Source organism: Candida jiufengensis (genome assembly GCF_024610255.1).
Source record: "Candida jiufengensis strain CBS 10846 chromosome Unknown scaffold14, whole genome shotgun sequence".
Taxonomy (NCBI): Eukaryota; Fungi; Ascomycota; class Pichiomycetes; order Serinales; family Debaryomycetaceae; genus Lodderomyces; species Lodderomyces jiufengensis.
Window position 1 is genome coordinate 135,725 of NW_026261566.1, and position 16,442 is coordinate 152,166.

Sequence of the window (16,442 nt, forward strand, 5' to 3'; positions counted from 1 at the left end):
ATCCTTACTAGAAGTTATTGGATATTTAGTAATTTTACTGATTATAATTTTAATTATATTTATTTATTTTGTAAATAAATCAAAATAATGAACATTTTAAATGACTTCAGACAATTAGTATATATATTATTTGTTTATTAAATTATCTAAATTGTGATTTAAGTGATGAAACAAATTGAAAATTTGGAATTTTTTTCTTAAGCAATTTTAGGAGGTGTTTCAATATCATTTTCAATTATTTGGGAATATATTATTTAAATACTATAGAATTTCACGGTTTTGAAAATGGAAATGATAACTTTAAAACGAAAGATTTTTAGCTAATGTTATTATATGCTTAGTAAGTGGATTGGCATTAACTTTACTCATTGGTTCTTGGGGTAAAATTGAAAGTAACAGCATAGACATTACAAAGATAATGGATTTGAAAAGACATAGAGATTCGTTCCACAAATTATAAAAATTAGTCTCATTCATATAAGAGATGATCAACGAAACAAAATTAATTGATTATTCAAACTTTGTCAACTTTTTAAATCTTTAAAATTATTTTATAAACTCCAAGATTTCATTTCTTCAGAATTAAATTTATAATCTTCTAAAAATCCAACATCGATATTATTAATATTAGATTCATTACATAATGGACAATTAGTTGATAATATTTGATCAATTTCCTTTTTAAGATCGGCTTGTAGTTGTTGTTGTTGTTGTTGTACTTGAGTTGAATCTTCTGAAACTTCGCTAGTTTTGGAATTTTTTTGAATTTTCAAAAAATTTTGATAAACTTTCTTAAAGTTATAATTTCCTTTTGATTTAAAATAATATCTTATTAAACAATCTTTATGAAATCCATGATTACAATTTTTGAAAAAAATTAGGTTCTTGGTGATTAATAATTTTTTACATAATTCACAAGAAGAACCAGGGGGTATTTGTATATGAGTATTGAAATCTTGGAAATTTTCTTTTGAAACTTCTAATTTTAAATTTGTTAAAAGGGAATAATTTTCTTGAATTTTTAAATTTATATCTTGTAAATTTTGTTTATAATCATTTAAAGAATTTATAATTTCATCTTTAAAATTATTAATCATTGTTGATTCTGGAAAAATTGGTAGTAAATCTTTTAAACTTAATGGTGAATTTGTTAAGATATAATTTAATGATGAATTTAATTTATTTTGGGAATTATCTAAATGTTTTATACCTATTTGATTACCATTACATATATTTTTAATTAAATAATTTGAATATTTTAACCATAATTTTTTTCGAATATTAAAACTTTCTTTTTCTAATTTATTATAATGATCTTCTTCTTGATTTTCTTTATTTTCTTCAATTATTTCTTCATGTTTATTTAATACCAATTCTCCCATTTCAATAGAATTATTTTCTAATGCATAATCCAAAGCTTGTTCAAATAATCCCATATCTATAAATATTAATATTGAAGGATGTAATTTTTTATTTAATATACATAATCTTAATATAAAATTTTGATCATATGATTTTTCATTATTTATTAATTTTATAATTAAATGATTTATTGTATCAATTTCTTGTGTTGTTGGATAAGTTATTAATAATGATAAATAATAATTATTAAGATTTTTAGTTGATAATCCTTTATCATGAATTTTTTGTAAAAATTTAATAGCTATATTTTGATTTATTGAAATATTTTGATTCTTTTTAGTGTATATTAATATTGATGGTAAAAATTTATCAAAATCTAAATTATCAAATTTAATCCAAGTTTCAATAATTTTAGAATAATTTATTAAAAATTTAGTTGCAGTTTGATAAATTATATCAAATTCATTATTTAAATATAATTTAATTAATGATTTTGTTGCAGATGACCAATTTTTATTTTGTATATGATAACTCAAGATAAATTTGAAGTCTTCAATTAATTCAGCAAAAAATAAAGCTTTTTCATCATTATTTAAAATTTCAAAAATTGATTTAGTATCAAAAATTTTATAATATTTTTTAGTGAAATCATAAAATCTTTCATCATTTATTCTATTCATTAAATCAATAATTAAAGTTGATAATATAATACTTCTAACTTTATTTTTTTTATTTATTTGAAATTTTGTTAATAAATAATCAATTAATAATCTTGTTGAATTTGATCTATTTAACATAAGATAAACTTTTTCAAAAGGTTCTGTTGATTTTGCTAATAATTTAATACCTTTTTCTTGTAAAACCAAAAGATCTTTATTTGTAGTTTCAATTCCAAATCCTCCACGAGTTAAATAATCATACCCTTGTTTTATAAATACTAAATCTCTTTTAAAAAAATTTTCTTCATTATCTTCTAAATTAGCTAATGCTTCTTCAAATTTATTCATTTTATAGTAATCATACCAAATTGAGTTATTCTCATTATATATTAAAATTTCATAAATGTTATTATTTGTATATATCCAATATGTATTATTATCACATGTTATACCCATGATTTTTTCATTATTAAATTCAAGTACTTTCAATTCTTGATTTAATTTATTATAAATATTGATATCTCCCTTTAAAGTATAACCAATCAAATGATGTGGTGTTAGTATAATATCTTCTAATTGATTATTTAATTTAGTTAATAAAATTTCTTCATCATTTGTTATTAATTCCTTTGATACAAATAAAAATTTATCATTTCTTGTGGTGAATATATATGAATCATTATGATTTGATACAGGTTTAATAGATGGTTGGGTTTTAAATAATTTAATTAATTCTTCATATTCCAAATCAAATAATGTCCATGTATATAGTTTAAAATTTGCTATAATATTAATTTGAGTATTTGATATTGAGATACCTTGAACAAGAGGTTCAATTTTATAAATTTGTTTTAAATTTAAAATATCATTTTTTTTAAGTTCATCAATATGAGGTTTTAATTTACATAAATGAATTGATCCATTAATGGTTGACAAGATCAAATTATTTGTTGAAGTGAATATAATATTATTAATATCAAGATTTTTAAATTTAGTAATTGGTTTAAATTGTTTATAATCTTTATTTAAATAATAATATAATAAATTATTTGTCTTTATAATTAAATCATCACCAGTTGAATTAATCCAATAATCTATTAAATTTAAAGGTAAATTAAATTTCAACACTTGTGAAGGATTATTTAAATCAATTTTAAATAATATTGAATTTGTAAATAAAAACATTAAATTATTAGTAACAAATAACTTTCTCAAGTCATTTTGTAAATTAAATTGTAATTGAACTAAATTTATTTCAAATTTTGGTTGTTGTAAATTATTATATATTGAAATTTGTTGTTGATCTAATGAATGAGTTGTATAATTTGATGATGAATTTATTGAACCATTAATTGATGGTGATACTTTTTTGAGTTTATTATTATTGAAATTTGAAATCATTTTAATATAGTTATGTTCTTCTTGAGTATATATGGATTTAAATCATATTTTGTTTGATTAATACTGTTGGTTGTAAAAATCTGTATATTAGATAAACTAGTTAAAATTAAAAAGTTGGGGATAATATTTTTTTAAAGAGGTATTGTAATTTTACAAATTTAGATACATTTTTAATTTACTCAATTAAAGTCGAATTATTATCAGTTTTATTCAACTTAAACACCACATTATTGGGATCTCTTACTCCAACTGATTGTACCTAATTTAAGCAATTGAAGGGAATAATCTACTTTTGATTCAGATGATGAATTATTTTACTTTTGATTCTCAGGGATTTCGCTTGAGAAAATTATCCCACACGCCACATCTTTACCACGACAGTTGGGGAATTATGCCGCGAAGCTCAAGCTATATTCAGCCTAATAGAGAATAATTTATAACACAACAAATTGAATATATATATATATATAATTTACTGTTAGCATTTAATATATGTAAAATAACTTTTTGATTTTAATCATTTTACAGAAATAATTCATAATCAGTTTTCAATTTTATTCATTTGATAAATTGGACTATGATTTATATTCAATTGTTTTAATTTCATAATTTGTTTAATAATAATCATTGATGTATTCATAGTATAGTCTATATTATTACTGTGCCACTTAAAATTAATTAAATGACTTATTTACATTAATTATGTATATGATATAATAATTTGTTAGATTTCCGATCAATAATATTACCATCATGATCATCTATTATAATATCATTGATCATGAGTTTAGCATTGTTACTTCATATTAAAGATGATAAGTCATATATTAATATATGAAGTGATATAGTTTAGTAAATTATAAAGATTCTCCTTTTTTTCTCTTTCTCCGAATAATTCTATTTATAAATTTCAATTTCACACAAAAATTGCTATTAATATTTATAATATTATCAACATAGTATTATTACAACCACCAGATAATTAATCTCAATTCATTCAAGAAATAACTTGATCAACTATTAAAACTTTTTAATCAGAAATTTGGGTCAATTGAGTCGTAAATTAATTAACAAATGAATGTATTAAAATTACAAAAGAAATTTCCTATTTTACAACAATCTGATTTATTTACAATAATTGAAGATTTTAGATCAATTGATTTAGATGATAAAGGTTGGGTTGAAAAAAAAGATGTTATAAATAGTATTAGTAAACAAGGACAATTTTCTTATGATCAAACAAGAGAAACTTTAAAACATGTTGATGTTGATGCTTCTGGTCATGTTGAATTAGATGATTATGTTGAATTAATTGCAAAATTAAAAGAATCAAATAATGGAGATGATGAAAATGATAATAATAATAATTATTCACAACAACAATCACAACAATCACAATCCAAGCAAGAAGTCTTATCACCTGGAAAATTAAATAAAAAAGCAGCACCTCCAATTCCAAGTGCAAATACTAAAAATAAAACTTATATTGAAGGTAAAACTTCAGGTACAACTCATACTATAAATGATGAAGAAAGAACTGAATTCACAAGACATATTAATTCTGTATTATCAGGAGATTCAGAAATTGGTGATAGATTACCATTTGATACAGAAACTTTTCAAATGTTTGATGAATGTAGAGATGGTTTAGTATTAAGTAAATTAATTAATGATTCAGTACCTGATACAATTGATACAAGAGTTTTAAATTTACCAAAAGGTAAAAAACAGTTGAATAATTTTCAAATGTCTGAAAATGCTAATATAGTTATTAATTCTGCAAAAGCTATTGGATGTGTTGTTGTAAATGTTCATTCAGAAGATATAATTGATGGTAAAGAACATTTAATTTTAGGATTAATTTGGCAAATTATTAGAAGAGGATTATTAAGTAAAGTTGATATTAAATATCATCCTGAATTATATAGATTATTAGAAGATGATGAAACTTTAGAACAATTTTTAAGATTACCACCAGAACAAATTTTATTACGTTGGTTTAATTATCATTTAAAAAATAGTGGATCAAAAAGAAGAGTTTCAAATTTTAGTAAAGATATAAGTGATGGAGAAAATTATACAATTTTATTAAATCAATTAAAACCAGATGAATGTGATTTATCACCTTTAAAAACTTCAAATTTAATAAATAGAGCAGAACAAGTTTTAAATAATGCTGATAAAATTGGATGTCGTAAATATTTAACACCAAATTCATTAGTTTCAGGAAATCCTAAATTAAATTTAGCTTTTGTTGCAAATTTATTTAATAATTATCCTGGTTTAGATCCAATTGAAGAACATGAAAAAATAGAAATTGAAGAATTTGATGCTGAAGGTGAAAGAGAAGCTAGAGTTTTTACTTTATGGCTTAATTCATTAGATGTTGATCCACCAGTTGTTTCATTATTTGAAGATTTAAAAGATGGTTTAATTTTATTACAAGCTTATGATAAAGTATTACCTGGTTCAGTATCTTTTAAACATGTTAATAAAAAACCTTCAAATGGTGGAGAAGTTACAAGATTTAAAGCTTTAGAAAATACAAATTATAGTGTTGAAATTGGTAAAGCTAATGGATTTTCATTAGTTGGTATAGAAGGTTCAGATATAGTTGATGGTAATAAATTATTAACATTAGGATTAGTTTGGCAATTAATGAGAAGAAATATTATAAATACTTTATCAGAATTAGGTAAAGGAGGATCTCAATTAACTGATTCAGATATTTTAAAATGGGCTAATTCTCATTCTCAATCAACTAAAATAAGATCATTTAAAGATCAATCATTATCAAATGGTTTATTCTTGTTGGATGTATTAAATGGTTTAAAACCAGGTTATGTCGATTATGATTTAGTTTATCAAGGTAATAATTTAAATGATGAAGAAAAATATGCAAATGCAAAATTAGCTATTTCTATAGCAAGAAAATTAGGTGCTTTAATTTGGTTAGTTCCTGAAGATATTAATGAAGTTAGAAGTAGATTAATTTTATCATTTGTTGGTAGTTTAATGGCTGTTGCTGAAAAATGAAAAAATTTCTGAAAATTTAAGAAAAAAGTGTAACTTTTGATTTAATTAATTTTATTTTATTTGTAGTACTATGTAAAATTCTAATAATTTTAGTTTAATTTCAATAAACGATTTTGCTTAGAATGATTTTGTGGATGTCTTTTTTGTAAAATATTGATCTCATCTAGTCTTTGGGAGAGTAAATTTATCCTTATTCAATAAAGAACTGGAAAGGGTACTTTTTTTCGAGAGTCAATATTTATTCACTTTCTTCAGGTATACCGAGTATAATTTTATTTATACTAAATTTTTTTTCTTCCTAAAATCAACATCTATTCTAAATATAAAATTATACATAGAAAAATGTAGGATATCTAACCTCATGGTATCGAAAGGTAATATAGATGGTACAAAAATTTGCTGATGATAGTAACGTATCAGATTAGCTGAAGTTCATCATAAATAATTTAGTGCGTGTTTTTTTTCTACTAGCTGACGCTCAATAAATAATCTTGTGCGTGTTTTAATCTACTAGCTGACGCTCATAAATAATCTTGTGCGTGTTTTTTTTCTACTAGCTGACGCTCAATAAATAATCTTGTGCGTGTTTTAATATACTAGCTGACGCTCAATAAATAATCTTGTGCGTGTTTTTATCTACCAGCTGTCGCTCATAAATAATTTAGTGCGTGTTTTAATCTACTGGCTGACGCTCAGAAATAATTTGCGTATTTTTAGACTAGCTGACGCTTTTAAATTATCATTTACAAAACAGTGACTCAAGAGAGTAATTTCAAATTTATGTAAGGTATAAATGATCGAGGAATTTATACAATTTTGTTGAACCAATTACAACTGATTAATCACCTTTAAAGACTTCAAATTAAACAAATAGAGTGGAACAAATTTTAGATAATGCTGAGAAGATTGGATCTGGTAGATTTTTAACTCCAAATTCATTAGTTCCTGAATATCCTAAATTAAATTTAACTTTTGCTTCAAATTTATTTAATAATTATCCTGATTTAATCAATTTGAAGAATCTGAAGAAATCTGATTAATTTGATGCTGAAGGCGAATGAAAAGCTAGAGTTTTTACTCTATGGCTCAATTATTAAGATGTTGATCCACCAGTTGCTTCATTAGAATTAAAAGATGGTTTCATTTTGTCGCAAGCTTATGACAAAGTAGTACCTGGTGGTGGATTTTTAGATCTGTCTAAAACCTTTCAAATGGTGGAAAGTAACAAAATTTAAAGCCCTTGAAAATACAAATTATAGCGTTGAAATTGGTAAAGCTAATGGATTTTCATTAGTTGGTATAGAAGGTTCAGATATAGTTGATGGTAATAAATTATTAACTTTAGGATTAGTTTGGCAATTAATGAGAAGAATTATTATAAACACATTATCAGAGCTAGGTAAAGGTGGATCTCAATTAACTGATTTAGATATTTTAAAATGGGCTAATTCTCATTCTCAATCAACTCAAGTTCGTTAGGTAGTGAGTATAATTTTATGTATATTAATTTTGTGTCCATACTTTATTACACCAAATTCCTGAAACATAAATTTGCTACCAATAATTATCAGAATATCAAAATCATATTTTCAATTATTAAATTTTAAGCATTACAAAATATTATGATATGATATATAAGCAAATCGAAATCCCAGAACAATCTCACTTTTTTGATTTTTTTGATTTCATTTTAATATTTTGTTCTTTTTCATTAATTAAGTTCATTAGTTGTTTGGTTTTCATTATTTTTTAACAATGGATTATTTTAAACCTGTTTTAGTTACTGAAATTCATCGTGGAGGTTGTGGTAATAATGGTCAATTAGAAACTCAAGAATCAAAATCAATTAGAAATTTGGAAGAAGGTTTAGCAGAAGGTTCAACAGAAGGTTTAGCAGAAGGCTCAACAGAAGGTTTAGCAGAAGGTTTAGCAGAAGGGTCAGCTGAAGGTTCAGCAGAAGGTTCAACAGAAGGTTCAATTGGAAGTTCAACAGAAGGTTCAACGGAAAGTTTAGTTAGTTTAGTTGAAGGTTTAGCAAATCTACAAATACAAAAAACTAATACATCATTAAGTTTACCACTAATTGAAAGAAGATCACATACAATTTTAAATTTAATTGAATTATTTGAAAATGATTTTGAAAATTTAGACTCTTTGGTATTACCACCAACTCCAGAAAGTGAAACCAACCAAGAAGCTAAAGAACCTACCACTAAATTAGATGATATTGAAACATTACCAACACCAGAATCACTAGAATCAAAACCAGAACCAAAATCATTAAAATCAATACCAAGACCTAAATTAGAACCAAGACCTAATTCAGAACCAAGTCCTAGATCAAAATCAAGACCAAAACCAAGAGTTTGTTCAACAATTATTGTAAAATACAATATGTCAAGACCAGGAAATTCCAATCATATTGGATATAGAAGAACTAAAAAAGAAATCATAGCAGGTATAAGAAGAAATAGATATAGATTTAAACAACAATCAAAAAGAGTTAAACAATTTAAAAAGGAAATGAAACATGATAAATATCAATTTTCAAAAAGAAAATTAACTAAATTTGTTTTAAAAAATTCTCCACGTCTTTTAAAATTATATATTAAAAAACAATATAAAAAAGTTACTAAAGGTTTATAGTTTTATATAGTTTTCAATTCATTTGCTTGTTTTTATAAGTTGTTTTTCTTCTTCACAATCAATTCTTTTATCGCCTACTTCTTGAATTCTTCTTTAGTAGTCGTTGAAAAAACCTAAAACTTCGTTCCGCAACCGCTCTAATAAATATCTTTCACCACGATGTTGACCTAGATAAAACGAGAACGCTCGCTGTAAGAAAGCGATGAATACTCACCTAGATGGTAAATACATAAAGGTAGTGTACTTTTATCCAAAAATAGAATTTATCATCATTTAAAAAAAAATTTAAAGGAAATAGAAAAACGCTGCTTGCAACACCTATTCCAAACAACCAACCATCAATACCATTATCAATTTTTATATTTGAATATATAACAATTCTTAATTGATAAGTTTTAAATTCAATCACCCCTCAACATTTAACTTTTACTCATTTTGTCTATCATCTTATTAAAATTGATTCACTCACTTACTTATCACCTTTTTAATTCTTAAAATTGATTTCTTGTTAGTCTTTTTTATTACCACTCAATACTTACAATTAATTTTCAATATTTATAAATTCGATTAGTTTATTAACCCAAATTCAAGGAAATATTAGAATGTCGGAATCAGAAACAAATCAATTAGAAACAACTAATGGTTTGAAACGTAAAAATGAAGAAGTTGATGAATCATCTGATCAAAATAAAGATGATGATAGTAATAACAATAATAATGATTCATCATCTCATAATTCTAAAAGGATAGCTTTAGATAGTGAACAATTAGAATCAAATGATAAAAGCAATGAAACTGAAAATGAAGAAGTAGCACCAGCTATTGGTAGTTCATTAACTGAGGAAGTCGCAGATGAAGAAGAATCAAAACCAGAAAAGGAAGAAGAAGAAAATCAACAGGAGTCAAACAAGGAAGAAGAAATAGATACTAAAGAAGAAGATATTGAAAAAACACTTAGATCATTACAAAATCCAGTATTCAATAATAATGTTAACAGTAGTAATCAAGATACTCAAGCAAAACCTTCTAACTATTCTCAACAAGCTGTTGAAGATTTTCTACAACAAGCTGGTCTATCATCTAATGTTCCACAACAACAACAACAACAGCAACCTAATCAATTTCAACATCAAGGCTTTGAACAAGATTCTGAAACATCTTCATCATCATCCAAACCAGTTTCAAGTCATTTAAAAGAAAAAGACTCAGATATATCATCTAGAATGTTATGTCCAGTTAAAGAAGCAAGTACAATAGTTGGTAAACAAGGTTCAAAAATAAATCATTTAAGAGAAAAAGCATCAGTTAAAATTCAAGTTAGTGATAATTTGAAAGGAATTCCAGAAAGAATTACAACTGTTAAAGGTTCACCAGAAAATGTTGCTAAAGCATATGGATTAATTGTTAGAACTATATTAAATGAAGATGAAGATGAACCAGCAAATTTAAAAAGTCAACAATATAATTTAAAATTATTAATTCCTCATCCATTAATTGGTTTTATTATTGGTAAACAAGGTTCAAAATTTAGAGAAATTGAAGAAAATTCAGCAGCAAAATTAAAAGCTGCAGAAACTCCATTACCTTATTCAACTGATAGAATATTAAGTGTTGTTGGAGTTGCTGATGCTATTCATATAGCTGTTTATTATATTGCACAAATTGTTAATGAACATAAAGACGTTTTGAAAAAAAATAAAGTTATTTTATATAATACTGCAAATTATCAACATACTGATCCATTTGGTGAACCACCTCAACAACATCAATTTCAACCACAATCAAATTATCAACAATCTTATGGAGGTGTTGGTGGTGGTGCAAATTCAATTCCAATCGGTGGAGGAAGCTATCAAAGTCAACCACCTTTCCAATCACCACCACCACAACAACAATCTCAATATAATTTTGAATCATTATTTCAACCATCAATGCCACCTCAACAACAATATGGAGTTAGTTCAATAGGTATGACTCAACAAAATTTACCACCATCATCAATTTCATCATCAAATATCCCACCTCAAAATCAATTTACTGATGAATATGGTAATACAATGATTGGAGAGGTTATAATTCATCAACCAGTTCAGACAGGTGATAAATTTAATCAAGATGTATTTGTTGCAAATTCATCAATTGGTTCAGTTATTGGAAAAGGTGGGAATAATATTAAACATATTAGAGAAAATAGTGGTTGTACTTATGTTAAAATTGAACCTGATAGAGGTCAATCTATAATGATTGGTGGTGGTAGAGGTTTAACTAATATTAGAAGATTAACTTTAACTGGTTCTTTAGATTCTTTCCAAAAAGCAATTTATTTAATTAATCAAAGAATTAATGCCGATAGAGAAAGAAATACTAGATAATTTTTGAAAAATAAAATTTAGCTTAAATTAAAAATTAATAACGTAATAGTGTATGTATGTAGAAAATTGTATAAATAAATAAATAATGAATTAAAATTCTTCAAATCAATAAATTGTTTTGGAAATTTTGCTTTACTTTTACGATCTAATTTTTGCAAGTGACTAATCATAAATAAATAAAATCATGCATTAACATTAAAAGTCTATAAATAAAATATAAATAAAGCATCTCTGGTTGTTTGTTTTTGTATTATTATCGTCATCATCATCAACATCATTATCGTTAGTTTCTCTAAAAATGTTTAACTCCTAAACTTGTAAGTAACATAGTAAATCCACTAAATAAACCTTCACCAAGCACTAATCCACTACTAAAAATAATCATACCAATTTTACCTCTATTACTAAATCTATGCCAATTATAAGCAATAACACCACCAATAAATCTTGCAATTGTAAAATTTGGAGTATTATATATCCCAATACCAACTGCTACTCCATTTGGTAAATAAACAAGATATTTATAATATTTTGAAGTTGAAGGTAATATATTTTTAATTAATGATATAAACCCAAATATTATTCCAAATATTATTGCAAATTCTAAAGCTTTTGGAGGTAATCCATCACCAGTAACTAATCTTGAACAATCAATCCAAATTATAGCAGTTGGAATTCTAAAAGTTTCATTTGGTATAGTATAAACTTTCATATAAATTTTATACATTATTGAACTTAAAAATACCAGATATAAAGTTCCAATAATTTGAGCAATAAATTGAGCTTTTGGTGATGCACCAATTAAATGACCAGTTTTCAAATCTTGCATTAAATCTCCTGCTTGTTGTGCACCTGCTTCTGCTACTCCTCCTGATATTAAATTTATTAATATTTTAGAAGGATGATTTTGTGGGATAATAAATGCAAATATTAATTGTGATAATTTTCCAATACCACTTACTGGATTTATATCTGATACTCCTAATGTTCTTGTTGCTAATACACTAAATAACATTGCTAATAATATTGCTGTTATTGATGCATAAATGGGGATTAATTTTCCAAATATAATTCTTAATGTTATTACACATAATATTGTTGAACCTATTGTTCCAATTATGGCAACTTTATTAGATACTAAAAAATTGGGAGGAACTTCAACAGCAGTATTTGGATCAATAATTATGGTTTCCTCACTATCTTCTTCATCAATACCTTGTTGTTGTAATCTTTCTCTTTGTGCTTGTTGTAATTCTAATACTTGAGTATATGAAGCTTTTCTCATTTTATAATCAATAAAAAAATCATAAATACTTTTAACACTTAATACAATAAAACTAACTAATGAATCAGAAACCATTATACTTAAACTAATCCATAATATCCAACCTTGACCACCAGTAATCCAATCATCAATTGGTCCAGGTGCCCAATTCATTTTTTGAGATAATGGAGCTAATATAGCCCAGCCTAATATTGCACCGAACAACATATATGAAACTGTTGGTAATCCCATGATAATACCTTGACCAATATATGCTGGAGAAGGTTGTATATTCCATTCATAATTTTTTGAAGCCCAAGTACCAAAAATTGGTAAATTTTTTAAAATGGGGAAAAAATATGATGTTATTGTATAAATTGAAGATATTATAAATGTTAAAGATAATGATTTCATATTTTGTTGATAATTTATTGATTCTAATAATTGAGATGATGAAGTTGTTCTTTCTAATACTGGTGTTTTATTCAAACTATCTTCTTCCTCTTGTGATTTCAATTTTTCAGGTTCTTCATCTTCAAAAATTTCAGTACCATGTAAAACTGAAATTAATGTTGCAGTAGCACTCCCAGAAGGAAATGGTAATTTTTCTTTTATAATGACTTGTTTTCTTAATGGTATTGCAAAAAACACTCCAAATAATCCTAAACCTAATGACCATATTATAAGTTCTTTAGTTGAAAAAATAATTTTATGACCTAATCCAGTTTCTTCAGGATTTAAAAATTTTTCAATAGCAGGAATAATACCAATAAATCCATAACATAATGGGCCCGTACCTACTGCAACTGCAATTGATTGAATATATACATTTTCAACATCTGTAAAATTTTTAGATAATGGAGTTAATTTAAATACTGCAAATCCTAATAATGCTGCTGGTAATGACATCATTGATACCCAACCTGTTTGTAAACCAAATTGAAAATTTGATATAAGGATTATTGAACCTATTACTAATCCAACTATTGTTGACCTTAAAGTTACTTGGGGTAATTTCAATTTTGCTAAGTATGACGTTTTTATTGGTGGTGATTCTTCTAGTATTACTGACATTTTGTGCTATAGTGTTATATGATAATTAGGGATTGAATATGTACTAGATAAGTTTCCATTTATTCCAATAAGCTATTAAAATAGGTAATGATATATTAATTGTTGTAAAATAGAATAATTATACTAGTAACTAGTAAGCTTGTAAAAACATATCTCTAGAAAAATAAAATAAAAAAAATAAAAAAAAAAAATATTTAAAGTTCCGCTCTCTTTTTTATCATTGCTGCAAAATATTTGTTAATATTAAAGAAAGAAAATATATAGATATTGAAAGTTTGTTTTATCGGCACTCATCATCAAATTCTTCTTAGTCTGAACTAGCAACCGGTGAAAATTTTGATGTGTATTTGAAGCTATAAATACTTACCTACAGATACAATCTTAAAGCTGAATCTTCGGTGATAACAAAAGGAATTTACTATCAATTTAGGAATATTTTACCGGTAAATTTATTGATACCTATAAAATATATTAATACATTCTATTCGAACACTTATTATAGATGTGTATTTCATTTTTTCATATCTACTTTATCAAATGATATAGTAGAAGTGACCAGAAATTTGTAATTCAAATCTCAAATTTTCCATCAAAATTGTGAACCTGGAAATGACTAAAAATGTTTCGCAACCAATCCTGAAACAAAAAATTTAAATAGAGATGTTATAAATTTTAGAGATATACTACAAGAAATGCTTTGTTGACATCTAAATTACTTATCAGTGGATCAATTATAAATACTTGTAATTCAAATATTTATTTACTGGTGAAAGTAGTAATAAATCTAATTTATACTCGATTACTTGTATTCAGATATTTCATCTTTAATAATCAGTTGAAATTTTTTCTTTTCATCTTTATTTCTGTTTACCAAGCTTTTAATATATTTTTCAAATTCAATTTTTGACCAACCTGCAAAATCTGGTTGATCTTTTTCATATTTTTTTGAAATTTTATCCCAATTTATATCAGATATTTTTTTAACATTATCCATTTTTTTAATTTTTTTCAAAACCCATAATTTTGTATTATTTGACATTTCAAAATCATTTAAATGATTTGATTTTTCATTTAATTTTGCCCATTTATAACGACATTGGATTCTTGATCTTTTACCTTTCATACGTTCACTTATAATAGTCCAATTGATTTTTGAAATAAGATCTTTTGAAGAAGTTTGTGATGAGTTCTCTTTTTCTTCTTCATTTTTTAATTTATGAACCATTTCATTCACTAAATAAACTAACTCATTTACTTCTTCTGGAGTCCATTTTTGTTGTGTTCTAACTTGACCACATTTAATATAATTTCTCCAACGGTCTCTACAATCTTCTGGCATTCTACCCATTATTTCTCCAATAGTTTTCCAATTACCTGGGTGTGTAGTTGATAAATTTTGTAATTTTAAATCTTCTTCATTATCCCATTGAGCTCTTTTATCAAAAATATGATATCTTCTTCTTATATGTTTATATATACTTGATTGTGTTCTATATGGTAAAATTTTAACAATTTTTTTCCAAAATTTATCCTTTTTACGTTCAGTTGCCCAAATTCTATTACATAATTGTTCTCTATTCCAATTATGTATATGACAATACCCTGCAAAATAATAATCTATAATTATATCTTCTTCTGTACTAAATGGTCTTGGTTTTTTTCTTTCATCTTCTGGTACATTTTCATCAAACCATGTAATTGATTTTTTGGCAGCTATTTCAATTAATTGATCTTCTGTTGATATTTTTGAAAAATCATATTTAGGTAATTCTGGTGGTTCAGTTTTGGAAGTTTCTTTTGGTGGTTTTTGTTTTTTGGTTCTTTTGGTGGAAGTTGAACTTGAAGCTGGGGATTCATTTGATGCGTTATTATTTGATGTAGTATATATATCTTCTTCCTCAACTATTGCTTTGGCAGCTGCCAACAATTTTGCTTGCATTTCTTCATTTAGCTGATTGTCATGACTATTAATTGAGTTTTGAGTTTGTGGAATTGAAAGTTCATGAATTCTATCATCAATTACTGAAGAATTAGTCTCAACTTGATGAGGATTGGAGTTAATGGAAATACTGTCACGTTTATTAATTCTATTCTTCTTTTTTGAGGATGATGAGTCGTTGCTTGATCTTCTCCTCTTTTTTGATTTTCTTCTGCTATCTTGTGAAACGGTATTGTCAAATGAATCGTTTAAAAGTTCGCTCCATTCATTAAAATCATCATGATCATCTGATTTAGAATTGTTGTTGTTAGAATTATTCTTGTTATTACTTGTGTCTACTGAATGACCAACATAATTTAATATAGCTTCATCAACTGAGTCATTATTATTTGTCATTATAAATATGATTTTAAATTACTCTTGACTATTACGGTATTATGTATAAATAAAAAGTTACCCAGCTTGTAAAGATGATTTGTTTCAAAATTTATATACAGTCAAGTCGTAAATTAATAGCCAAAAAATATTTTATTTATGTCTCGCGCTACTAAGTTTTTATCCGACTTTTCCTCATAATTAATACCTGATGGACATTTTGTTAGTACTAAACTTACGAACAATTTGTGTCTATTTTGATTCAAAACTGTCACAAAAAATTTCAAAATTTATGCCCAAATTTTCTATCTTTT

General features: G+C 25.1%; 7 protein-coding genes across 7 annotated transcripts; 4 read left to right on the forward strand and 3 right to left on the reverse strand. All coding sequences in view use genetic code 12, as the record gives it.

The window, feature by feature from the left end:
• Positions 1–551: 551 nt before the first annotated feature.
• Positions 552–3,422, reverse strand: KGF54_005237 (PEP3; the record flags this gene model as incomplete). Its single annotated transcript, XM_051766013.1, has 1 exon — positions 552–3,422. One exon carries the CDS (start codon positions 3,420–3,422, stop codon positions 552–554), a length of 2,871 nt encoding a protein of 956 aa, XP_051617757.1.
• A 1,074-nt stretch (positions 3,423–4,496) lies between these two features.
• Positions 4,497–6,458, forward strand: SAC6 (fimbrin; the record flags this gene model as incomplete). The annotated part of the gene is made up of 1 exon (XM_051766015.1): positions 4,497–6,458. One exon carries the CDS (start codon positions 4,497–4,499, stop codon positions 6,456–6,458), a length of 1,962 nt encoding a protein of 653 aa, XP_051617758.1.
• A 1,134-nt stretch (positions 6,459–7,592) lies between these two features.
• On the forward strand, positions 7,593–7,937 carry KGF54_005239 (uncharacterized protein; the record flags this gene model as incomplete). Its single annotated transcript, XM_051766016.1, has 2 exons — positions 7,593–7,605; positions 7,696–7,937. The coding sequence occupies 2 exons, from the start codon at positions 7,593–7,595 to the stop codon at positions 7,935–7,937; spliced, it is 255 nt and encodes an 84-aa protein (XP_051617759.1).
• Positions 7,938–8,213: 276 nt separating this feature from the next.
• On the forward strand, positions 8,214–9,104 carry KGF54_005240 (uncharacterized protein; the record flags this gene model as incomplete). Its single annotated transcript, XM_051766017.1, has 1 exon — positions 8,214–9,104. One exon carries the CDS (start codon positions 8,214–8,216, stop codon positions 9,102–9,104), a length of 891 nt encoding a protein of 296 aa, XP_051617760.1.
• A 602-nt stretch (positions 9,105–9,706) lies between these two features.
• On the forward strand, positions 9,707–11,476 carry PBP2 (Pbp2p; the record flags this gene model as incomplete). Its single annotated transcript, XM_051766018.1, has 1 exon — positions 9,707–11,476. One exon carries the CDS (start codon positions 9,707–9,709, stop codon positions 11,474–11,476), a length of 1,770 nt encoding a protein of 589 aa, XP_051617761.1.
• A 292-nt stretch (positions 11,477–11,768) lies between these two features.
• On the reverse strand, positions 11,769–13,814 carry OPT8 (Opt8p; the record flags this gene model as incomplete). The annotated part of the gene is made up of 1 exon (XM_051766019.1): positions 11,769–13,814. One exon carries the CDS (start codon positions 13,812–13,814, stop codon positions 11,769–11,771), a length of 2,046 nt encoding a protein of 681 aa, XP_051617762.1.
• Positions 13,815–14,613: 799 nt separating this feature from the next.
• On the reverse strand, positions 14,614–16,149 carry KGF54_005243 (uncharacterized protein; the record flags this gene model as incomplete). Its single annotated transcript, XM_051766020.1, has 1 exon — positions 14,614–16,149. One exon carries the CDS (start codon positions 16,147–16,149, stop codon positions 14,614–14,616), a length of 1,536 nt encoding a protein of 511 aa, XP_051617763.1.
• Positions 16,150–16,442: the final 293 nt, after the last annotated feature.